This window comes from Callorhinus ursinus, unplaced genomic scaffold (genome assembly GCF_003265705.2).
Source record: "Callorhinus ursinus isolate GAN/ISIS: 27379988/994484 unplaced genomic scaffold, GSC_fseal_2.0 scaffold13, whole genome shotgun sequence".
Classification (NCBI taxonomy): Eukaryota; Metazoa; Chordata; class Mammalia; order Carnivora; family Otariidae; genus Callorhinus; species Callorhinus ursinus.
In genome coordinates, this window is record NW_027397075.1 from 6,967,526 (window position 1) to 6,990,428 (window position 22,903).

The following is a 22,903-nucleotide window of genomic DNA, read 5'->3' on the forward strand; positions in this document are numbered from 1 at the left end:
ATCCGCTCTGGATCCTTGGCTTCCGCACGCAAAAGACCCTTGCCAGGCTTTGCCGCGGGTGTCATTTCAGACCCCAAAGCAAATGGGGCCAATTTTGCCCTGCAAGTTCCCATATGTACACGCGCATGGGGAAGAGCGTGTGAGGGCGAACCTACCCGCGCGCGCGTGTGTGTTTTTATGAGCGTGTGCTTATCTGTCACAGTTGCTGTCTTCCCTGGCATAAACCAATCTCATGATATAGCAATTTGGAGGGGCTTTTTAAAATCAATTTAAGGAATACCCAAGGCGTTAGTTCGAACGCCACTTTACAGCATAATTCTCAATTTTCCAAATGAAATATTTACCCTTCGTGCCAGCACTGAGCAACTGCTTTACATTAAAAACAACAACAACAACAACAACAAACCTTCTGAAAATAAATCTTCAGAGAAAGGACTGAATGATTTAAGTCACTTTGCACATTACAAAATGCTTCTGTAATGATTTTATAGGCCAAGTTTCAGCTAAGTGAGAAATAAAACAGGGACTGCCTGGGACACAGGCCTGGGCAAATCAACAGGGCAGGCACGGCAAAGAACCGAATCTGTCATGTCCAGAGACCCAGCCCACCAAGTGTTTATTTTTCGGTAATCCCTTTAGAAGGCGCCCCTCCTCCCCAGGCGGGCTGGAAATCCTCCCAGCAACCACACCAGAATGACCACTGGTGTTTGGACTGAAAGGCGTTGGTGTCTGGAGAAAGACTATAATTCGAGCAGCTAGATAGAATGCCTTTCCCCGGGGGAATGCCGCACTGTCAGCCCTGATGAATGGAACGCCCTCGTTTTAGCGCCTTGATTTCTAAGAAAGCTCGAGCCTTCCTGCAAGGGGCAGCGTTAGGCCTCCTCACAAATTCACCACAGTGCCCATGACGCGTACACCAACTTCCGAGTTTAGTGCTGGGTCATCGTGGCCCCCTCACCAAGCAGGGCTGCCTCTCACGAGAGCTGGAGGGAGAGGGGGAAGGGATGAGCTTTAGAGTCAGAAGTTCTGCATTTGGGTTCTGCCAACTCGCTGCTTGGGTGACTTTGGGCAAGTCACTGAGCCTCAGTTTACTCTTCGGAGAAATGGGCAGAACAGACCCTACTGATCTTAAGGTTAAGGATCAAAGGTAGAAGAGGAATGTCCAAGCATTTTTAAGTATAAGCTAGAAGACTCCTGTGTGCCAGAGAACAGCTGTCCCGCACGGATACCTGACTGCTCATGGCCTCTTGCTTGTTTAGGGAGGATTCTCCTTCCCTTCCATGCGGCCCCAGAAACTCTCTAGAAATCCAACACCTGGGGAATGGGGAATTCTGAGCAGATTCTCTGTCCTTTCACCAGAACACAATGAACTCCTAAACCACAGGTGTCCTCTTCTAGAGGTCCATGTGAGAGCCCGAGGGCTCCAAGGACAGCCGCCAGAGCTGGCCACTCACCGGCTATCCTCTGCATCTTCATGCGCCTCGCCTGGATGCGGCCCTTGGCCAGGCGCTGCTTGGCAATGATGCAGCGGATATGGTCCGAGAACACGAAGGTGGCCTGGAGGATCGGGAAGGGCTTGGAGTGGGGGCTGGACGCAGGCTTGTGGATGGTGATGTTCAGGGCGCGGCTGTCATCTTCCACGCCCGTCACCTGCATGTCCTATAGAAGAGGCCAAAGAAAAGGTGGTCGTGAGGTTTAGGACGAGGGCAGTGGCTCGGAAGCTGTGGGGTCTACATCTTATCAAGAAAGGAGTTCCCCAAATTCACCTTGGCTTTTGCTCTGAAGGAGTAGCCTCCCAAGTCTGAGTCAAGGATGGGCCCACACCAGACCAGGCCTCTCGGAGAGGACATGCAAAGGGAGTCCATGCTGGCTGTGAGGGCTGGGACCCTACTCACGAGGACCTGAGTAAGCTAGTGAATAAATGGGTGCCCCAGCCTCATCAAGGGGCCATGGGGGCTCAAACAGTCAGACTCCAGCAGTCCTGACTTCTGAGAAATGACAGATAACAAACCAAAATGCCTATGGCCATCTGAAGTGATCTTAGATATATTCACGCAGCTACTGACCAGCTTCTTCCTGGCTTCTCTTAAGGGGGCATCCCTGGCACCCATTTGTATGTGTCCGAAGAATTTCTGGTCCCTAAAGGAAAATGCTAGCCCCGAGAAAGGGATGGGGGGGGGGACCATTTATCAGGCACGTGAAGAAAGCTGCATTTCAAAGGTGCAGAAGAAAGTTCACGCACAGCAAGTGTGCTAAGGACGGATCCCTTCTAAAACCTCAGAGTGGATTCTGTGCAAAGAATCTGCTTCCCACAAAAGTTTGAGGTGATGCAAGATAAAGGCATGAGACAGGAGGCAGACGCGAAAGTCGGACGTGCTACAGGAGCTGGGGAAAACGCTAAGAAGCCTCCCCAAGTGAGATGGTTGCTGTTTGTAGGTATTAAATCTGGCACAGACTCTTTGGAAAGAATATCTGCCTTGGAATGTTGCGGTGGGGAATTAGATGAGATATTACACATTTAGAGCGGAGAACCTGGCACACAGTAATGGCCTGACAAATAAATACTAACTACTGGAAGGCGACCAAAAGGAAAGGTTTATGTGCCTTTCATTGTCTGATGGAGGACATGTATTAATCCTTCGAGGGAGAAAAACACTTTCCTGACACTAAATTCTAAGGGAAATTGATCCTAACTCTAGATAAATAAGAAGCACTAAGTCATCTAATGGACAACCTCTTACACGGGAGTCCTTTTTTAAGGGAAAGATTCTTCATATAGTTTCTCACATCACCCTCTGTAAAAGACATTTTTTAAGTGGAAAGATCTGGAAAAAGAGGAGGTTGGGGAAATAGCATCTTCAAACATGTGGGCGGCTCCCTAAGAGAGTGGGATGCTGCCAGAAGGTCACACTGTGCAGAGGTGGACATGGGTCAGCCTAAGCAAGACCCTGCCAGTGACCAGAGACCACCCAGCAAGGAAATGGGCTGCCTCCGAGCAGGGCACGCCTCAGGCTGGGGAGAGCTGGCTGGACGCTCAGGGACTGGGGGTCCTGACAGGGGACAGGAGCTGGAAGGCTGTCTTCAGCACTTCTGGTTCTTCACTCCCTTCAGTTGATGAGCTGGCCTAAGTCACCCATCAGACAGCCACACCTTGAGAAAACCCAAGTCCCAACTTGGTGTTTGGCAGTTTAGAGCCCATCTCTGCTTTCTAGAAAGGGGGTGAGGACAAGGGTACTCTCGTGCATTGCCGGTAGCAACAATCACTTGAGAGAGGAATTTGGCAGCATCTAGGAACACCAAAAATAGGCACACCCCAACTTCTTGATAGCCACGGAGGGAAACCCTTGCTCAAGCAGGAAGGACGGTTCTGTTCATGGCAGCTCTGTTTGTAAAGGTAAAAAGCTGACCACAGCCACAGGGAACTAGCTAACTATGCCTTGTATGGTCACGCAGCAGTTAAAAGAATACTAGTAAGTCTGCATATACTAACATGGTCAGCTCTAAGACATCTATTGAATGAAAAAAAAAAGTTTAGAACACGTTCAATGTGACACCATAAAACACACACATAGACACCCCCTCTCAAGTATGTGTACACAATGTTTATAAACAGTACATGTAGTTGTATTTATATGTGCATTTGGCAGAGCACCCGCTCTGGAAGGCCCATACTGACAATGCAAGAGAAAGTTTCAGAATTGAGGGTTTGGGTCAAAGAATACTTGACCCTTATCTGTGCAGTATTTCAACTTTTTTTCAATGATAGTCTGTTCACATATTCCTTGTATCCTCAGAAATTAACTGTAGAGATGATTCTTCTGTGTGTGTATGTTTGTACAGTCATTCAAGAAGAGCTTCCAGAGTCCTCAGCCATCATACCTGCAGGAGGCCTGCAAACTTGACGACTCCCCAGCCAAGCCTGGACACATCGGGCTCCACTAAGCTCATCTGGTAAATATCGACAGCCAGGAAGCGCTGGACCATGCCGCCGTCCTTGGTGATCACGGTGCATGCAATCAGGTCGCTGTTGTCTGGGGAGAGGGAGAACAAAATGAGGTGCAGTCTCGTGGCCCAGCCTGATGGAGACAGGCTCGCAGTCAGACTTGCGTTCTGGTGGGCAGCAGAGTTTGGTCAGAGCCGAGGCTCGGAGTCGCATACCCCTGGGATTGAGTCCCTCCTCTGAGTCATACTGGGCAACTTTATTTTTTTTTTTTGGTAACCTTTCTGGGTTTCACATTCCTCATCTGGTAAATGGGGATAATGCCCACCCCTCTCAAAATGATAACTGAATGAAGTACATAAAGCATTAGTACATTTACTGCACATGAGGCGCTCAAACTGTAGCTAAAAAACCAACAAACGGAGAATCCCTGTAACATTTCAGTGCTTCCTTGCAGACAAATGGCGGTTGACAGTTGTGGTGGTATTTGCCTAAATTAAGCGAAGATAGGAAAACAAGAGGCCCCTGCTTGGTTATATAACCATCAAGCTTCCAATCTTGTGTCCGGCACCTTAGAGCCGAGCTTTGCACTGGATGGTGTGTGATCCTGGGCAAGGCATTTGGCCCCCATGAACCACAGTTTTCCATCTGTAAAATGGGAATAATCTCCCTTCTCTTGAGATGTTTGGTACTTTAAATGAGAACGGATTGGTAAAGCATTTAACATAGAATCCTTACTGTAATCCTTCTCTTACTTGGAAATTACCCCCAAATTCGATATCTAATTTAGTGCCTATCCTTGATGGCTTTGACATCATCAGAGTAACACAGGACCATGTAATCTATGGTCTGCTTTGTATTTCCTCCAATGGAATCCTCTGCCCCATGTTTGGAAAAAAAAAAAAAAAAAAAAAAAAAAGCCAAAACAGGAAACAACCTAAATGTCCCCAAATAGGGGAAAAAGTTAATGATTTTTTCCCCATCACATGCAAAATTATATACCCATTTAAAAAGTATGTTTAACCAAACTGTGAACAGTGGTTGCCTATGGAAAGGGAAGTGAGAACTGATGGTGGGAGTGCATGTATGGGGTGGGGGTATCAATGGGAGAACTTAAATGTTTGTACCATATACCACTGTATTCCTTGAAATTATTTTACAACGAGAAGGTACTCAACATGTACTTTTGAAGTACATATTAAAAGCCAGGAGTCCCTGGCTGGCTCATTCAGTAGAGCACGTGACTCTTGATCTCAGGGCTTTAAGTTCGAGCCCCATGTTGGGTGTAGAGATTACTTAAAAATAAAATCTTTTAGGGGTACCTGGGTGGCTCAGTTGGTTAAAGAGCCGACTCTTGATTTTGGCTCAGGTCACGATCTCGGGGTCCTGGGATAAAGCCCCGTGTTGGGCTCCGTGCTCAGCAGGGAGTCTGCTTAAAGATTCTCTCCCTCTGCCCCTCCCCACTCAAGTGTGTTCTCTCTTTCTCTAAAATAAATAAATCTTTTAAAAAAAATGAAGCACATATTGGAAACCCAAGTTAAATCCTATTTACAAATAATTGCAATGACACTGGAAAAGACATGAAAATTTGAAATGAAGAAGGATAAAAACTGTATTATTGTGATTTTGCTATGTTAAAAAAAAAAAGTATTCCCACAAAGAAAATACAAGTGCAGAAAATAAAACTGAAACATTAGAAGAACTTTCTGATTAGAAGAATGGTACGTGGGCTTTTTTTTGAAGCAGCTTTACTGAGTTATAATTTATATACCATAAAATGCACCCATTTTTACGTGTACAGTTGGAGATTTGGCAAATTTACAGCTGTGCATCACTGAATTCCAGCTGTGGGACATCTGTGTCACCCCAGTGAGTTCTATCGAGAGCGCTGTAACCAAGTATTTGACTTAAATGTATTGGTGGTGGGTGGGTGGGGGAGGGGAGGGAAGGTAACACAGTAGAAATCCTGGCCCCAAACGCAGGTGATGACAAACCTGGGCTCAGGTATTCCCCAAGGATTCCCCCCCCCCCATTTTTACTTTTCCTTCAGATCTACAGGGGATAGGTAAGTCTCCTGTCTCGGCACTACCTCCCCCAATACAGCTCAGTTTAACGCTCTGAAGGCTAATCTGTTTGGGATTGTGGTTTCATGGGGATGTTTTCCGGTGTACCCTCTGGGCTTTTAAGGGCTTCATGCTTCTGTGTGTTCTCCCCGAGGCAAGCCCATCTAGGATGGCCAGCAGCCCCGTGGCAAACACCAGCACCAGGCAGGGTTAACTCTCTGGGTGGTGCTTTCTTCTTATTCTGTGGCAGGAATCTTCCTCCCTTTCCCAACGACCCAGCCAAGGACCTTAAAAGATTTCTAAAAATTATGTCATCCAGAATGTCCAGTGAGTGCCCTACTGGAAGAAAGGTAGCGCTCTGTATTCAGAAGTGAAGCCAGCCTCTTCACTCTTACCAGCATGTTCTCTGGGGTTTATTCTCTTTACTCTCTGGTTTATTCTCTTTACTCAGTACTTAAAACATTTTCCTCAATGACAATCTTTTACCTTTTTAAATAGAAAACAAAACTATAAAGGATGCTTTTTCTTTCCTTTTTCCATTTCTCTCCCCTGCTCCTCACCTTCCCCTCTCTAAGCAGGCCTCCTAGGATTTCTTCTCTCTTCCCACTGATAGAAGATACGCCCCTGAGGGTGTGATCAGGGAAGGTAGGAAGGCCAGGGGTGTAGGTGTCAATAGGGTTTGTAGGTAGGCAACCCCCTCATAAAGCCCGGGGACCTTAAAGGCTTCGGTGGGGGGGGGGGGAAGACCCACCATCTCCATCACTAAGAACAAAAAAGGAAGGACAAAACCCCAAAGTGGAACAACTTTCAGAAATGCAATTGAGAATCAAACCCCCATGAGGGATTTCATAAGAAAACGAAAATGCAAGCGTCCCCAGGGAGCAGTCCCCAGGGAGCAGGAAGGGAGCCTCTGGCTTTTCAGAAGCTTTGGGGCAGGTGGCGGCGGGGGGGGGGGGGGTGGGGGGGGGTCTTCCTCCTGGGAGACCAGGGAGAAACAAAGGAGGCTTCCTCCTGGGAAACCAAGGAGGCTTCCTCCTGGGAAACCAGGGAATTGTCCTAGGCACTGTCCTAGGGAATGCTGGGGGGGGGTGCTCATCTGTGGGCCTCTCGGTGTCATCTCTGGGGAACTCCTTCCCACCTCAGCCCTCAGCTGCTCCAAGGCTGGCTATGGACGTTCCCTGTGTGGAGCCCTGGGGACAGGGGCTGTCTGCTCATCTCTGGACGGCCACAGTGTTTTGGGTGGAGGAGGACCCAAGGGAGAGCTGCTGAACAGAACCCAGTCCCACCCACAGTCTAGTGCTATGCCAGGCGCCCTGGATTTCACTCCAAGACAGAGAAGCCAGGCCAGTGCTGAGGTACCAGGAGGGACGTGGGGACAAGGGGAGGACTGTCATGGTGTGAGGGCCTCATGAGCCTCCCTGCCCGACTCCCAGGAGTGGCCTGTGGCCTGCACACTGGCACTGCCCAGATCCCGCTGCCCAGCGAATCTGCAGGGTCCCTCCCCCATCAACTTCACTTCAAAAGGGGTAGGGCCTAGGATTCTGGTTTAAAAATTTACAGAAAATTGCCAGAAGACAATATAGGAGAATATCCATGTGTTCTCAGAGGCAGGGAAGGGTTTCTTTAAAAAGAAGTAAGAATCAACACATACAAAAAAATAAATACGAGACTGGGAAACTGATTACATCAAAATTGAAACTTAACGCATATGTAACAAATGACTTTACAGACTCGGTGAAATAACTGGAAAATATCTCTAAGAGCCAAAGATCTCGCAGTAAACGTGAAGGACTCCCACAGGCCATTCACAGATAAGAGAATGGAGACAGCCAATGAACACACACAAAAGTGCTCAACCTCACGAGAAAACAGGAAAAAATTCAAACAAGATCTCAACCTTCTACCCGTCGACTGGGAAAAAGAAGGGTGTTGGTGAGGACACAAAGAAGCTGACATTCTCAAACACTGCTGGCAGGAGAATAAGCTAACATAGCCACTTTGAAGGGTACATTAGCATTGTTTACTTAAATTGAAACTTTCACACCATATGACCTGGCAAGTGTTATGTTCCCAAGAAAACACACACAAGGGCCAAGAGACGTGAACAAGGATGTTGACAGCAGGATTTGGGGTCTACAGGGACCCAAATCTCCCACAACAAGGGAAAGCCTAAAACAAAACAAAACAAAACAAAAACACACATGTCCATTCAGTGCAAAACCAGCGACAACAAGGAATGACTTAGATCTCTGGCTATTTCAACACGGTGAAGCCTCAAGGATACACTGTGGAGTGGAAAAAGCAAGTTGCAGTATGACATGCGCAGTAGAACGCAACTTGTATAAAATCAAGCCTCACAGAACCAGGCTGTCTATTTTGTATGGGTTCCTGCATGTGGGTGTAAAAGAGAAAGTTAAGAAAATGTCCGGCAGGGTACACGGTGATCGCCTTTTTGGAGGGGATGAGGTGGGATTAAAGGTGGGGGGGGTCAAGGTCATGAGAGTTTAAAAGCAATGTTCTGATTTTTCAAAGGAAAAGGAGGTGTGTTATCTGTGCACTTACAATTAAACAAAGAGAAAAGTGAATTTCTTTCCACACTCCTACACAAAGGGCCTCAGGTCCTTCTGGGGCCCAGCAGGGCTGGGAAGCAGCACCGGGCTGAGCTGTTGGCCAGCCGGCTCTGCCTGATCTGGAAGGCGGTAGCCATCTTCACGAACAGGGCGACGGCAGGAAGCTGGGTCTCTCCAACAGCATCTCTTGGTACACAGGCATGCACATTTCCAAACTGGCCAGACGTGTGTGAGCTGAAAAGCTCTGGCAGCAGGTTCAGCAGACCTGTGGGGGTCAGGCATTGTCCTAGGGAGCCTGACTGGGAAGAGTGGGGCTAGGGCCTACCTCAAGGGGCTCGGGCCATAGGACACCATGCAGACCAAGTCTCCACACCCTACAGGCAGGAGCAGGTGGGATGGCAGATGTCTCCGTCACACCCCAGGACCCCAGAGGTGTGGCATGCCTCCCAGCGGAGCCTCACTCCAAGGAGAGAGGACACGTCCCTACTACTCCCCCAGCACTGCCTTTTGTTTCATTTATTTGAAAGGGAGAAGATTTGCCATTTCATTTTATTTGAAAGTATTTAGATTGTCATTCTCTTTGAATGCACAACACACTCCTATGCTCCCACTTAAGAAGGTGTGACATTTTTTACAGTGGGTGATAAGTCTCCCCTGTTGTCCCCGCCGGAGGCCACTACCATCCGGTTTCTTGGCATCCATCCCCTGTGCATTTCTAAGTGGAGCTATGTTCTCCCCGCCTTGCCTATCAACAAAGGGTAGCATGCCACCCGCTCTGCCTTGTGCTTTTTAGCCACCTAACCGTGCGTCTTGGTGACATATTTGCACACAGACCTGCCTCACTCTTGGTCACAGCTGCACTCTCTCCCACTGGAGGGATGACTCTCAGCGACAGAACAGCTCCCCAGCTGAGGGCTACTCAGGTTAAGCTTTTGCTGCAAGAGACAAAGGAACCATCCTGTTTGTACACGCATGTGACAGTAAATCTATGGCAGCAAAGTAGGGCTTGTGCTTACTTCTTCTCTTGAAAGCACTCACGTTTTGCTAAAATAAATTTATCTTAAAAGAAAATGTCGTGGGCGCCTGGGTGGCTCAGTTGGTTAAGCGACTGCCTTCGGCTCAGGTCATGATCCTGGAGTCCCGGGGCCGAGATCCACATCGGGCTCCCTGCTGAGCAGGGAGTCTGCTTCTCCCTCTGAACCTCTTCCCTCTCATGCTATCTCTCATTCTCTCTCTCTCAAGTAAATAAATAAAATCTTTAAAAAGCAAAAAAGAAAACGTCGTATCATGACCAGGAATGAAAAACCAGAATTAATTACTATTAATAAAATGACCATGAAAACAGATTAAGAAGACCCTCTCTGTTTTAAACGGTCTTTAAACTAGCCGAAAGCAGACTCTTTTGACAAAAAGAGAGAACCAAGAGTTAGAGAAGTTCTAAGACAAACCAGAGCCAATCTGAGGCCTCCCTGATATAATCGAAAGGATCAGAGAGGCACTGAAATGGGTTTTCTTATGGACCACTCTTTCCAAAGATGGCCAGAGCAGTTATCTCCCGCCTTACGCGCTCTTCCCATCGAGTGCTGGGGTCCTATCTCCTGGAACCTTGGTGGGCCTCTGTGATTGCCTGGACTAACGGAGTACAGTCGATGTGATCCTATGTGGTTTCTGAGGCAAGGTCACCAAATTGCTCTTGGAACCAACACCCACCATGCCGTACTGAAGCCCAAGGAGCCACGGAGACACGCGCAGGGACAAAGCAAGACCTCAGGCCCAACTTGCCAGTCCCCAGTTGATGCCACGTGGAGCAGAGATGTGCCGCCGCCGAGCCCCACTGGGCAAATTAATAGATCTGTGAATAAAATGAATGACTCTAGATGTTCTAAGGCACTACATTTTAGGGTGGTTACTCAGTGATTGAGAACTGCAAAAGTGACTGTTGCAATTTACTGTACTTCAGTGCTGTACCCAGGCACACGTGAAATGTTAAATTCTTCCAGCACCACCACGTCATGGAAGACTAATCTGGAGAAAGAGCTCAGGGCTGGCCATCTGGAATGCAGAAAAGGTTCTGCAGTGTTTTGTGGGAAGAAGGGAAAGGAAAGGCAGCCATTTTCCAACAACAGGTTAAGGCGTTGACAGCGAGGAGGAGAAAAGGAACAAGCATGAAGGAGCCACCTTACCATGAAGTGCAGACTCGGGAAAAGCATCCCGGGCTTGCAGCCATGGGACCCAGGTTTAAATTCCAACTCTGGTACTAACAACGTTGTGACCCTAAAGCCACTCCCCTTTCAGAGTCCTGGATTCTTCCCTTATGAAACTGAGACCCGAGCCCAGCGGGGCCGTCGAGCGGACTGGAGGGAGGCCTGGAGCCATGCCACTTGCAGAACCCAGGGTGCACCATGGAGCACAAGCTGTGTGGCCCTCCCCAGCAGTGGTTGGGGCTTGGCACCACCCTTTCTGGAGCCACGACTCTCTACTCAGAGCCCCTCTGCCTGGGGCAAAGTCATGCTTTCTGAATGCAGGCTCTAGACTAAGCAAGGCTCTTCAGAGGGAGAAAATGAATTGGTTGTTTCTCAGAACTCCTGTGGGGTCATAGGTAGGGGAGCTACACAGGCCCGTGGCCTCTCCGAGGGGCCCCTGCCCTGACCCCTCATCCATGGTTGTCCCACCCACCTTGTCCCTCTCCACCACATTGATGCAACGACGCAACTCACCCCCGACTGTGCCCCAATGCCCACCAGGCCCCAACATCCTGTCCACCCCTGCCTTCCTGGTTGAGGCCTGCTCCCTACCTAGACGTAAGGCCCCGGAAGGCAGGGCCCCGGCCGGTCACTCCACTGCTGTACCCCCAGGAGAGTTCTGGGCAGCACCAGGCGCAGAAGTATCTGGCAACGAGATGGAGCGACGCTAATGTCTTCTGGTCCTCCCGTGTGGAGGCAGAGGACTTCCCACCCACTGTCATTCCAGCCCCCGGGGCTGTGGCCTTCCTCCACGGCTCCCTCTGACAGGCTATAGCTCATTACTGAGCGATAAATGGGGCTGATTGACTTTTGCTGGATTTAAATAATCCCTTCATAATAAAATATGGATGCCAATACCGTAATTTAATTCTTGGCGTTGGTGGCTCCAAATGCATTTAGAAGCGAAGCCTTTATCCTTACAGTGGGATTTCTAGGCCAGCTGAATTTCCAGAGCTTTGAAATCCGATACTCTGGGCTTTAGGGTCAATTCTTGGAACACCACCACAGCTGGAGTTTAGATTAGCAACTCTGTAACACTACCGAGCCCAGTCTCCCAGGTGCATGGTGTCAACCAGAGGTCAGGAAGGGCTTACAACAGGGAACCCGGGTTCCTTGAGAAAGATAGGCCACCCTGGGATTCTTAGATACTGGGCCCATCGTGAGACTCCACAGCTGACAGGAGACCAGGATTTCTCTGTGCACAGAAAGCCACATGACTGCTTTTGCAAGGAACGTGTGGTTCTGCTCCCTCTGTACGTCCAAGCGAGGGCTGACTTTCTATTCCAGGATCTGTACGTGTGCCCCGGGTTAGTGAGGGAGAAACTGTACCGGCCCGTGGGCCCTCGCAGAGCTAGCTAAGACAGCGGGATCCTGGACTCTCCCTGCAGTTGGTGGCTCTGTCCAGTGGGGATTTGGTGTCACAGCAGGCTTTGGTTCTCTACAACCACATGCTGAAAGATTGTTGGCGTACAGCTGGGTTTTTGGATAAAGGAGTCTTTGGATAAGGGATCCCAGTTTTATGACTGCAGCTGGCACCCTAACAACCTGTATGGAGTGCTTCTATATGCCAGGTGCTGAGGTCCCACCTGACACGTTCCCGGGATCCTGTAAGGTGGGATCACTGATCGCACAGGACACAAATGCGGGACAGCAAGTAACACGCAAGGACACAGAACTGATAATGACACAGTGAGATGGGAATCTGGAGCGCACACGTGACCTGAACAAGCTGACTGTAACCTGGGGTCTAGTTGTCTGGTTGGAGCCCAAGAGAGGACCGACCCCCGTTTTCCCCCAGAGAAGGGGGTGCGCCTGACCTGGGCTAGCTCTTGAGGACGCAGGATGCCGGCTGGCCCTGGCAGGGCGAGAGTTAAATGGCCCGAGTTCTCAAGAGGCAGGCCCCAGGGGTTCTGATCTCATGGTGGCTGACTTGGCTCCTGGACTGTCCTTGCCAAGTTTCCCCCGCACCGGCACTTGGAGGCCCCCTCCGGTGGCAGACCTAGGCCCTTCTCTAGCTTGGGGAAAAGCTGTTTCTCTTCGACCCTTGAGGGTTCCCCTTCCTGGCACGGAGGGCAGATTCAGGCTACGTGTTCGTGCCTCCCCTCAGGCTCTGTTCAGGAGCAGGGATATGGGGAGAGCAAGGCAGGCCGAGCCCAGGGGCTCCTGGAGTGTCCAGACTCATAGACAGATGGCAGCCCTTTGGAGCTGTCTGACACTCTGGGAATTGGCCTGAGACGCAGAAGGTACTCTGTGGCAGTGAATAAAGCTCTGACAGTGGGCTCCAGGGAAAGCCAGCCTGGCACGGCTCCCTGATGACAGAATGCAACTGAGGGGAGAGGCCATAACTGGCCAGTAAGGCACGGCTGGGAAGCGACTGATGACTCATCAGGCTCCACTTGGCTCTCTGGGGGCGCTGGGGGCAGAGGCAGGCAGCCGCATGGCGAGGCGGTCAATCCAAAGCCCGGTGGGAAAGAGCAACCCATCTCCCAAACGCCACCACTCCATCAACATCCACTACCAAAATGACAATGATAACCGTCTTGGAGTGAAAGAAAGTTACTCACACAAGTTTCCTCGGGAGCCACCCCGAGGCCTTTAAAAAGGGGGTCTTGTCCTGGGGAGACAGGGACCACGCCCTGGTAATTTCTACAGACCCACGCGAGGAGGATGGTCTTGCACCAGCAACCCCAGCCCTTCTCGAGCCTGATGCATGCCAGGGGGAGACTCCAGGCACGGCCCGTGACGTTCTTTAGTCCGAACAGGAACGAGACTCAATTGCTCCCGCTTAGGGTGCAAACAAGCACACTCAATTAGGTTGGCTGTTTCTCCTGACAGTCAGATCAATCTTTTGAAGAAAATTAAGTAACCATTTCTCCATCAACCCATGGACAGCTTATGGGTTATTTGCTCCAAGTAGCAATCAATTACTTTGTCTTCTTTGAAGCTCCCTAAAGCTTTCCTTCCCAGCACAGCTTGGGGGCCGTTGTAAAGTGCGAGGCTTCCTGGATGGAGAGGAGGTCTTGGCACATTTCTACTGCCAGGCATAAGAGTCAGCTCCCTCCAAGAGGAAAGGGGAAAAAAAATATGTACTGGTGCTGGTCCTTGGGAACAGTAATCAGGGACGCAGATACTAGGACATGCGCTGGAATCTGTGACCTAGTGCTGGCTCCAGGATTTCTAGAAACCCTAGAATGGGCTCCTCTGCCACTTTCCAGTTGTGATGACCCTGGGCACGTGCCTTTGCTTCAGTTGCCTCATCTGTAGACCAGGGTAACAGAACGACTTTATAGCTCTACTTCGTGCTCTGCGTGCTGATGTGTTTAGGGAGAAGGGTACTGATGTCTGCAATTTACTTTACTTTGTAATGCATCAAAAAAAAAAAAAAAAAGAAAGAAAAAAAGGGTTGATGGGTGGAGTAGATAGGTGATAAAACGAGTGGAGGAAAATGTGAGCAGGAGAATGCTGGTGTTAGATATAGCAGAAGGCTGGTCGCTGTACAATTCATTCAACTCGGTGGTATGCTTGACTTCTTTCAAAATAAAATCGTGGGGGGGAAACGGACCCATTAGGGTTGTCAGGAAAGTCACACAAGCCCACCTCAGTGCCCGTGACACTGGGGGCCAGGCAAACGGTGTCTGCAAGGCGATTATTCACTCTGACCTTCTGTAGATCACACCTTGTGTGATTACTGCAGGATCTCCTCACTGTAAAAACCTGTTTGGCTCCCGAGTTTGAACAGCGGGAGTTTAACGGGAAGAGTTTGTACCGAGGGTTACCTATGGCGCTCTCTCTAGCAATTCTTAATCTTGCAGAATCCTAACATCACCCCGTGGATCCCAGGGCCAGCAAGGACGCTACATGGGTGCTGACTTTGTTGGTCTGGGTGGGTAAGTCTGTGATGTGTTCATGCGGCAATTATTCAAGCAATGAAGGGTCAGCGTCTTGGTGCCTGTCAATGACCAACTGGAGGGAAGGTATTGGTGCCATTTTCAGACAGGGAAGCCTACGGCTTGGGGAGGCCAGCCCTCTGTCTCAGGTGCCCACAGGCTAGGGACAGTGCTGAGCGTGGGCTCAGCGCCATCTGCTTCCAGAAGAGGGGTTTTCCATGGTTACTTCCTCTTGCCTGAAAAGCACATGCCATGTCTAGTAAAATAATGTGACCTATTTTCACAAAGTGGCCAAGAAAACCCATCACATGTCTTCATCTCCCCCCACCCCCTTGAGAATTTCAAGAGTCTTTGTTCTTGGGAGAACAAAGAGTAAGAGTTTGATGTTTCTTGTTCCCTCCCGTCTAGATGTGTGCGGGGCAGCTCCCTGTGACTGGCCCAGTCCACATGAGGACTTTCTTGCCACTTGCCAAAGCTTTATTCCCCGGTCCTTCTTTGTACTAAACAAAGTTCACAGACAGACAACTTGGCGAAAATGTAATTACCAGAAACAGAATCCCAATGAGCAGCAATTCCAAGTAGAGCCTGGCATATCCCCTTATCAAGTGACACGCAGGCTGCCACCAGAGGTACAGTGATCTGATCTTTATAATGCCTTGGTGACCACACTTACCTCTACACCCGCTCTCCCCGGAATGCCACATTTGCATAGCACATTGCATAATTTCCTCTCTGCAAATGGCCCTGTTTAGCATGAGTAAATAAAGTTACCTAACTCTGAGGCAGCTGAATGGAATATTTGAGATTTCCAAGAAAAGATTTGAATACCAAAGCTCTTCACTATGCAAGGCAAGATAGACTAACACAGAATTGGCTTCTGACTTTCGGTATGGCTCCCTCCTTCCTGCTACTCAGCAGCCTGGCAGCTGATGAAGGAGCCCATGTGCCCCCCCCCCCATGATTTCTCTGCTCTGGGCCCCTCCACAGGATGTGGTCAGGTTGACCTGGGCTCGAATCAAGGCTCTGCCTTTCCCTTCCTTCTGCTGTTCCCCCACCCGCCTCTTCACCCAGTATTTGCCTGGTAGCTACGAGGTACCAGGCACTGGGTTATCTATCCCTGTGGAGGGCTGAAGGAGGTAGACACATGCCTGCCCTGGGTGACTTTGAGCCTCAGTTTTTCTCCTCATCTGAAAAAGAGGCTCACCACTTATTTCATAGGGATCCTGTGAGGCGCATGGGAGATGAGGTACAGAAAAGTCTTGTGATTTTTCTCTACGAACCACTGTGTGGGTGCATCATTCTCCCCCCAGATAGAAGGTTCTTGAAGATAGGACCAAATCTTCTCTTTCCCTTGATACTTCATCAGGAAAATGCAGAAGGGTACAGCTCCTGGCCCAGCGGATTCCCCCTCCTTAGGCTGGGGGGAGAAGGGGTCCTCCTGGCAGAAAACAGGAGCTAGAGCCTTTTCCCCAAGTATGAAAACCTGGGGGCTTTATATTGTTAACGCTAGGGAAGGCATCTGGGGGGCATCCGTGCACCCAGAGATGCTGGCGAGACTTTAGGGAACTCTTCCAGTCAATGGCTCTGAGCTTGACCTTCAAGGCCCTTCTTGGGTGGGGAATGTTCTCTCTTGATAACATCCAACCCAGACCCTGGATCCAACCAGGCCAGTAGTGGAAGGAAAAAAAAATGGATTTTGTAGATAGAATCATTTATACCCACTTTCCCCTTCACGGTCTCAGATTTTTCATTCAAACATTTCTGGGGCACTTTTCCTCCACACTAGATCCTGTGCTTGACAAAGGGGGCCACGGAGATGGGCAAGACTTGCCCCTCGGGAGCTCTTGCTCAGTGTGGGGAGACCAAGTGACAACTGACAAAGGCCATGGCAGGGGAAGAAAGGCTGCAGAAGGCCAGAAGAGGGGCGCCAACACAGCCCAGGCGTCAGGGAAGGCTTCCTGCAGGAGGTGGCATTTTAACTGAATTCTGAAAGAAGCCAGAAATTGGCCAGGTCTTTCAGGCCACATCAAGCCGTTGCCCCTCTCTGGAGGGCTTGCAGGCTCCTCTGATACTTTCTGACCCTTCCCAGCCCGGGAAGCTATTTTCCGCTAATCCTTTGGGGTTTCCAGGCTCTGCATTATTTTGGCTGGAATGGCATGCATTTCTCTGCCTATCACTTGGGTCCTCCCTCTACCTCTGTCCCTTCTCTGGATGCTTCTTCTTCACACCCCAGAGAGGCACAGCCTCCCGGTGAAGAGCACGGGTGAGGGACCTTGGCATGCTGCTGCCTACCCTCTGGTCCTCAGGTACTCCAGCCAGCAGATGGGATGATAATAGCACTTTCCCCATGGGGCTGCCATGAGGAGAAAGCAATACTCATAAAGTGCTAGAACAGTGCTTGGCACTTAGGAATCGGAGAATTGCTCTGAATTCGACTCAGCAAGAGCAAGCGGGGTTTGGTGAGAACCACGGGCTGAGAGTGAGAAGAATCCCAGCTGGGCACTTAGGAGGCTGCCGGGCCTCAGCTGAGGCCATTGACCTTTTGAGTTGGGCCCTCAGTTTCCTCCTCTCTCAAATGAAGAAGAGGCTGGGACTAAACCACACGCCTCTTTTCTGATGGGAAAGGTCTAAGTTTCATACCAGGGGACACATTTATGGCCGTTTGGCAGAAATTAGTTCACAGAGTGAATGCTTACCGGCATAGCAGTCTGATTTTTAATTAGCTTGTGGGAATTCAGTATACTTCAGACATTAAAGTAAAATATGGGAGACCTCTGGTGGAGACAAGCCATACCTTTGGGTTTAAACAAAAGCTGTATACTTCACACAGCAAACTGCCTGCTTTATGTCTTTAATCTCTAGTGCTCAAACTGAGTATCAGTAAACGTTTGGCACTGGAACAACACTTCCAAAGCATATGATTTAAAGTGATACGGTTAATAGGAAACGAAGTCTTGTCAGCCTAACTCTGTATAATCCAACGCACCCAATCGGATGGACAGCTTTACATAACTAAGCTGTTTTAAGCCAAATAAAAATCGAGAATCTCAACTTTTTTTCCCTCTGAGTTTTCTTCTTTTAAGAGTGACCTTGAACATGAACTATGCCATTAAATTCATGAAGAACAAAATAAGAAAGGGAAGTCATTCATTCATTCATTCTACCTTAGTCACTCAAGGGGAGTGGGTCCTTACACAGACTCTGGAAGGATGTGGAGTTAGCAGAGGGAAGGGCAGGCGTCATGAATCACGGTGAGTTTGAGAACTTCTGTCCTTCGGCAGGGCTGGGGTATGTGGAACAAGGCAGCGGGCACTGGCTGGGCGGGCGGTTGAGCCTGTAGAGGCCACGGGCTCATCAACAGGGTTGTTTATTAGAGTCATGCCAAGTCATGTAAATAGATGTCCAGGAAATGGGAACTAAAGGAGCGTTGTCCTGGCAACTAAAGGTTTTGCCTGTGGTTATTTACTGAAACTTCATTCAGGTCTTTAATTGGAAGTATATAATTGAGAGCCAGTCTGGGCCTTAGAGTACACATGAAAAAAGGGCTTACTAAGGATATAAAAAAATTAATATTTCCCGATCGTGGTTTGTTTTTTTTTTAATTAATTCAACAAATATTTACTGGTCTGTGCTTTGTGCCAAGCACAGTCCCAGGTACTAAGGATGCAGGGGTGGGGAAAAAAAAAAAGGGCCCTGCCCCATGCAGCTTACAATCTGGTGGATGCAGACCACAAATAACCAAAATAAATCTATTAGCAGGAATTGTGCGAACACAATGGGAAGGTAATGCTTAACCTGCTTGTACAGAAACTGTTTTCAAAGGTTCATTTGCAAATCCTGCAGTTAAAGAGGGTGGTTTCCTAAGTTCCATTTGCAAATCCTGCAAATAGACTTTTCAAAGGTTCCACTTCCAAACGCGTACCTATACTAATTACAAATAATGACGGTTACAGTTTATCGAGCAGTTTTATGAGCGCCTGGCTCTGTGCTGAGCCGTCAGGACAATCCAAGGAAGAAGGTACTATTAGCTGCAGGTCACAGACGAGAACACAGAGGACGCTGACGGGGTTCCTGACTTGCCCAAGGTGGTGCTGTTGTGATTTTCAGTCAGGTCAACTCCCGGGACGCCAGGCAGGAGATGCCCAGAGTGAGTCAGGTCCAAGTTCCTCCACACACTTGAAACCAACCCCCAGTAGTTTAAAAAAGACTCTGTGGGTCACACTCTACACTCAGTTACATGAATCGGGACCGGCTGAGGACACCGTTTGACTTCGGGTCAGTGCTATGACACAGCTGCCGCGGCTTCATTCTGATCGAGCTGCGGGAACATCACTGCCTCCTGCTTTGCCGATTTCTCGGCAGAGGAACTCTGCCATCAGGGAAAGGTTACGGAGAGACAGAGATCTTGGCAGGATGGTAGGAAGGAAGAGGAGGCGGCGAGAAAGCCCAGCTCCTGGGAGCCGAGAGCCCCGCACACCTACCCCCTTGGTACCACGTGGCCGGTGCTGAAAACCCCGTGCCTTCTTGAGCTTGGTGCAGGGAGCATGTTCTCAGAGCTAGGACGCCAGAGATCCAAACTTGTTAGGCAAAAGTGGAAGGAAAAGAAAAGGCAGGCATTGCCTTCTTTATGTGAAAGCTAGCCAGGTTGTCCACTAGTAAGAAAAAAGCACAGGCGGAGGAAGGAAGGGCCAGGCTGTGAAGGTCTGCCTGGATGCGGGGCGGGAATGCGGAGGCAGCTCCCGGAGGCAGGCCTCCAACCGCCCATGAATCACAAGCCCCACTGTTTCTACTGCCTGCCATGTGCCGGGTGCTTAACTTACACACGGTCCAGGCTCTGGGCCTCCACTTCCCCAACTGTAAACAGGGGTGCTAACAGCATGCAGCTCCCAGGCCCTGGGGAGCAAACCAGCAGAGAGAGGGTCAGTGCCCAGTAAACGGCACCATTCCCATTAGCTGCTTCACCTGCCTCCAGGCCACAGAGGGCACTGAGGGCTCAACAAGGTTGAAAACACGGGAGCCAGGATTCGGAAAGCTTCCAAAAACCTGTGCTTTTCCTGCTTCCTGAACTGAGCCCCACCTGCCTGCCAGATAGTGCTGCCCCAGAGAACTTTCTGCACTGACGGGAACGTCCTGCATCTGTGCTGTCTGGCACGGGCGCCAGAAGCCACCTGTGGCTACTTCAGTGAGAATGAAATAGAATGAAAATGTTCGGTCTTTGTTGTGCTAGCCACAGAGGACTGCTGAGCATCTAAATGGGACTAGTGCAGCTGAGGGACAAGATCTTTAGTTTTATTTCATCTTTTTTTTTTTAAGATTTTATTTATTTATTTGAAAGAGAATGAGAGAGAGAGAGAGACCACATGAGAGGGGGGAGGGTTGGAGGGAGAAGCAGACTCCCCGCTGAGCAGGAAGCCCGATGCGGGACTCGACCCCGGGACTCCAGGATCATGACCTGAGCCGAAGGCAGTCGCTTAACCAACTGAGCCACCCAGGCGCCCCTAGTTTTATTTCATCTTAATGCTATTCTTGTTCACTGACATCAAGATAGCTACATGCCGGTAGTGGAAACCAAAGAGAAAGAGGAACCCTGAGCTCTGTGTGGGGCTCTAAGAAACAGCCCCACTTCAACTCTGGCTAGAAGCTCAGGAGAGCTGTGAAAATGACCTGTCTCAGGAGAGCGTGGTGACAGGAGGCAGCACGACCCTAGGCGGGGGCGTGCTCCCTGATCTAGAAAGAATGGGGTGCTCTGGCCGTGCACACTCCTGGCCCTCCGCACACTCAGTGTGGGCGCCTTAGCGCCCGTGTGTCGTTCTGGCCCCATGGCCCCTGCAGGTCCAATGAAGGGACACATCCCACACAGCTCTCTGGAGCACGAGGGATGACTATAAGGCGACAGGCACTACACACTTTGCCTCACTTCTGAGTGGGGCCCCTCTTGAATGGCCTGTCTCCAGCAAGGCCTCTGGGTCTTCACGGCCTGGGCGCCTCTGTGTCCTGGCCCCCACATGGGGCCAGGGCACAGTGTGGGGGCAAGAAAGGCCCATGGAAGAAATGAGCTGCGAAGTTACTCCCACACACCTAGCACTTGGAAGGGACAACGGAAGAGGCTGCAAGGAAGACACTTCACCTAGGGAGGTCCCCAGTTCTGCTCCCGGTGAAGGCCACTGAGAGCTGGGGGCCCCCAGGCACTGGGGTCAGCAAAGATTTCAGGACTCTGCACTCAGGGGTAGGCCCGGGAGACCTGTCAAAGCCCCAGCACAATCACAAAGGTTACACGGAGGCTCGGTGCTCATGGCTCTTCACCGAGAAGCTGCGGCCAGGCCCATCCTCCTTACTGAGGAGCCTGACCTTTCTCCCAGGGGCAGGGGACTCCACAGGGACACGGGCCAGGATGGAGATACCTGGTGGCACCTGAGAACAAGAGGCTGACTGTCCCTGGGTCTTCCCGTCCTGGGCATACACAGGCAACCTTGCCAGCACGCAGGCTCACCAGGCCCTTCCACAGAGAGGAAGCTGAGCAGGATCTGGCTTTGACACTCTACCATCTTCCTGAACTGGCTTTTTTTTTTTTTTTGAGGGTAGACACTGAGCATCCTGTTAGTCACCGTTAAGAGGCCTCAGTTAAACCTTACAGTAGTGGCTCCCAAACTTGGTTGCACATGGAATCACTTGGGGATTTTTATGAATTATTTCTTTAAAGGGGAGAGGGGCAGGAGGAGAGGGAGAGAGAGAACCTTAAGCAGACACGGGGCTCGATCTCATAACCCTGAGATCATGACCTGAGCCAAAATCAAGAGAGGGAAGCTTGAAGGACTGAGCCACCCAGGTGCCCTGCACTTGGGGATTTTTAAAAGCACCGATGCCCAGCTCCCACCCTGGACAGTGTGGTTTCACCGGTATGGGGCATGAGCTGGGCACTAGGAATCTACTCCGCACCAAAGCTGCAGACCACGGCCTTCCGGCTTCGCCTGGGGAGGCCGGCACCCCTCCCCATCCCCCTGGTCCAGCTGTGGAGACAGACTTGGCCAAGGCCACACTTGACCAACAAGCAGTTCAGCCTTGATGAAGAGGCTTACGCTTCCACTATTACAATGCAAGGAACTTGCGGCCTACTGCTGTCAAAACAAAACAAAACACAAAATCCCTTCCCTCATCTTATTCCGAGACACCGAGACACCAGGGCAAGATGTTTCAGGTCATCTGCAAAAGAGATGTCCAATGGGGCCAGAAAGCTGGTGAGCTGCTCAGGCGCAGGGAGGTTCACTGAGAAAACACAGGTAAATACAGGAGGCCGTATGGATTGCTTACAGTGTCCTTGGCAGTTAGCGAGAATAGCCCTGAACTCGGTCCTGTGTATCAGCACTCCCTGCCGTTAACGATTCAGGTAAAGACGTAAAATGATAGGGCAGGGCATGAAACTAATTGAGCTAAGCCTTCTAAAAATACTTCGGATACATCAAATTCTAATGAAAGATTAACACACACAATGGAAATATTAAAAGGCACTTACAAGGGCCCCCAGAACACGGTGAGGAGACGGAATCTGTCAGGGGTGAGGAGACTGATGAAATCTTTCAGGTAAGGGAACTGGTGAGTGACATGAGGCAATATCCTTACAGCTGTGAATGTAAATCAGGAAAACAGAGCCGGTTACTCACCCCACTGGTCATACTGCCACGGCCTTCCTGGAGGGCAACTTGGCAACAGGTATAAAGAAAACCTGCCAGCTCGGTTTGCCCTTGAACCTGTGTATCCACTTCTAGAACTGTATGCTGTGGCCTCACAGAGATTCAGCTACAGGGATGTTTAGACAGAGACAGAGAGAGAGGAGGGGGAGAGAGGGAGGGAAGAGAGAGGCGGGGGGGGAGAAAGAGGGGAGAGATGGATTGAGGAGGGGGAGAGGAGGAGGAGAGAGAGAAAGACAGAAGAGGGGGAGGGAGGGAGGGGAGAGAGAAGCAGGAGGGGGAGAGAAAGAGAGAGGGGGTAGGAAGGGAGGGAGGGGGAGACGGGGGGGGGAGACAGAGGAGGGGGAGGGAAGGGGGAGGGAAGGGGGAGGGAAGGGAGGGAGACAGAGATTGTGTGCGTGTGTGTTGGGGGCAGGGTTTAAATAGGGGAAAAACTCACCCAATTAAAGGAAACTTAATCTTGGCAGACCCTCACTGTGGGGTATTACATAGACAATTGTGGAAAATGCTGTTAA

General features: G+C 50.1%; 1 protein-coding gene across 14 annotated transcripts in view; it reads right to left on the minus strand.

Annotated features, from left to right (window-relative positions):
• Nucleotides 1-22,903, minus strand: part of CLEC16A (C-type lectin domain containing 16A) — a 200,126-nt gene that overhangs the window by 49,198 nt on the left and 128,025 nt on the right. For 13 of the 14 annotated variants that reach the window (XR_012380441.1, XR_012380442.1, XM_025855519.2 and 10 more), the window contains 2 exons: nucleotides 3,880-4,031; nucleotides 1,455-1,659 (listed from right to left, as the gene is read on the minus strand). Coding sequence is in view for 12 of the 14 variants with exons in the window: in XM_025855519.2 (XP_025711304.1) it covers nucleotides 1,455-1,659; nucleotides 3,880-4,031 (357 nt within the window). In the remaining 2 variants the exon portion in view is untranslated. Of the gene's footprint in view, nucleotides 1-360; nucleotides 984-1,454; nucleotides 1,660-3,879; nucleotides 4,032-22,903 lie in introns of those variants that run through there. The other variant, XM_073899498.1, reaches the window with a different exon arrangement.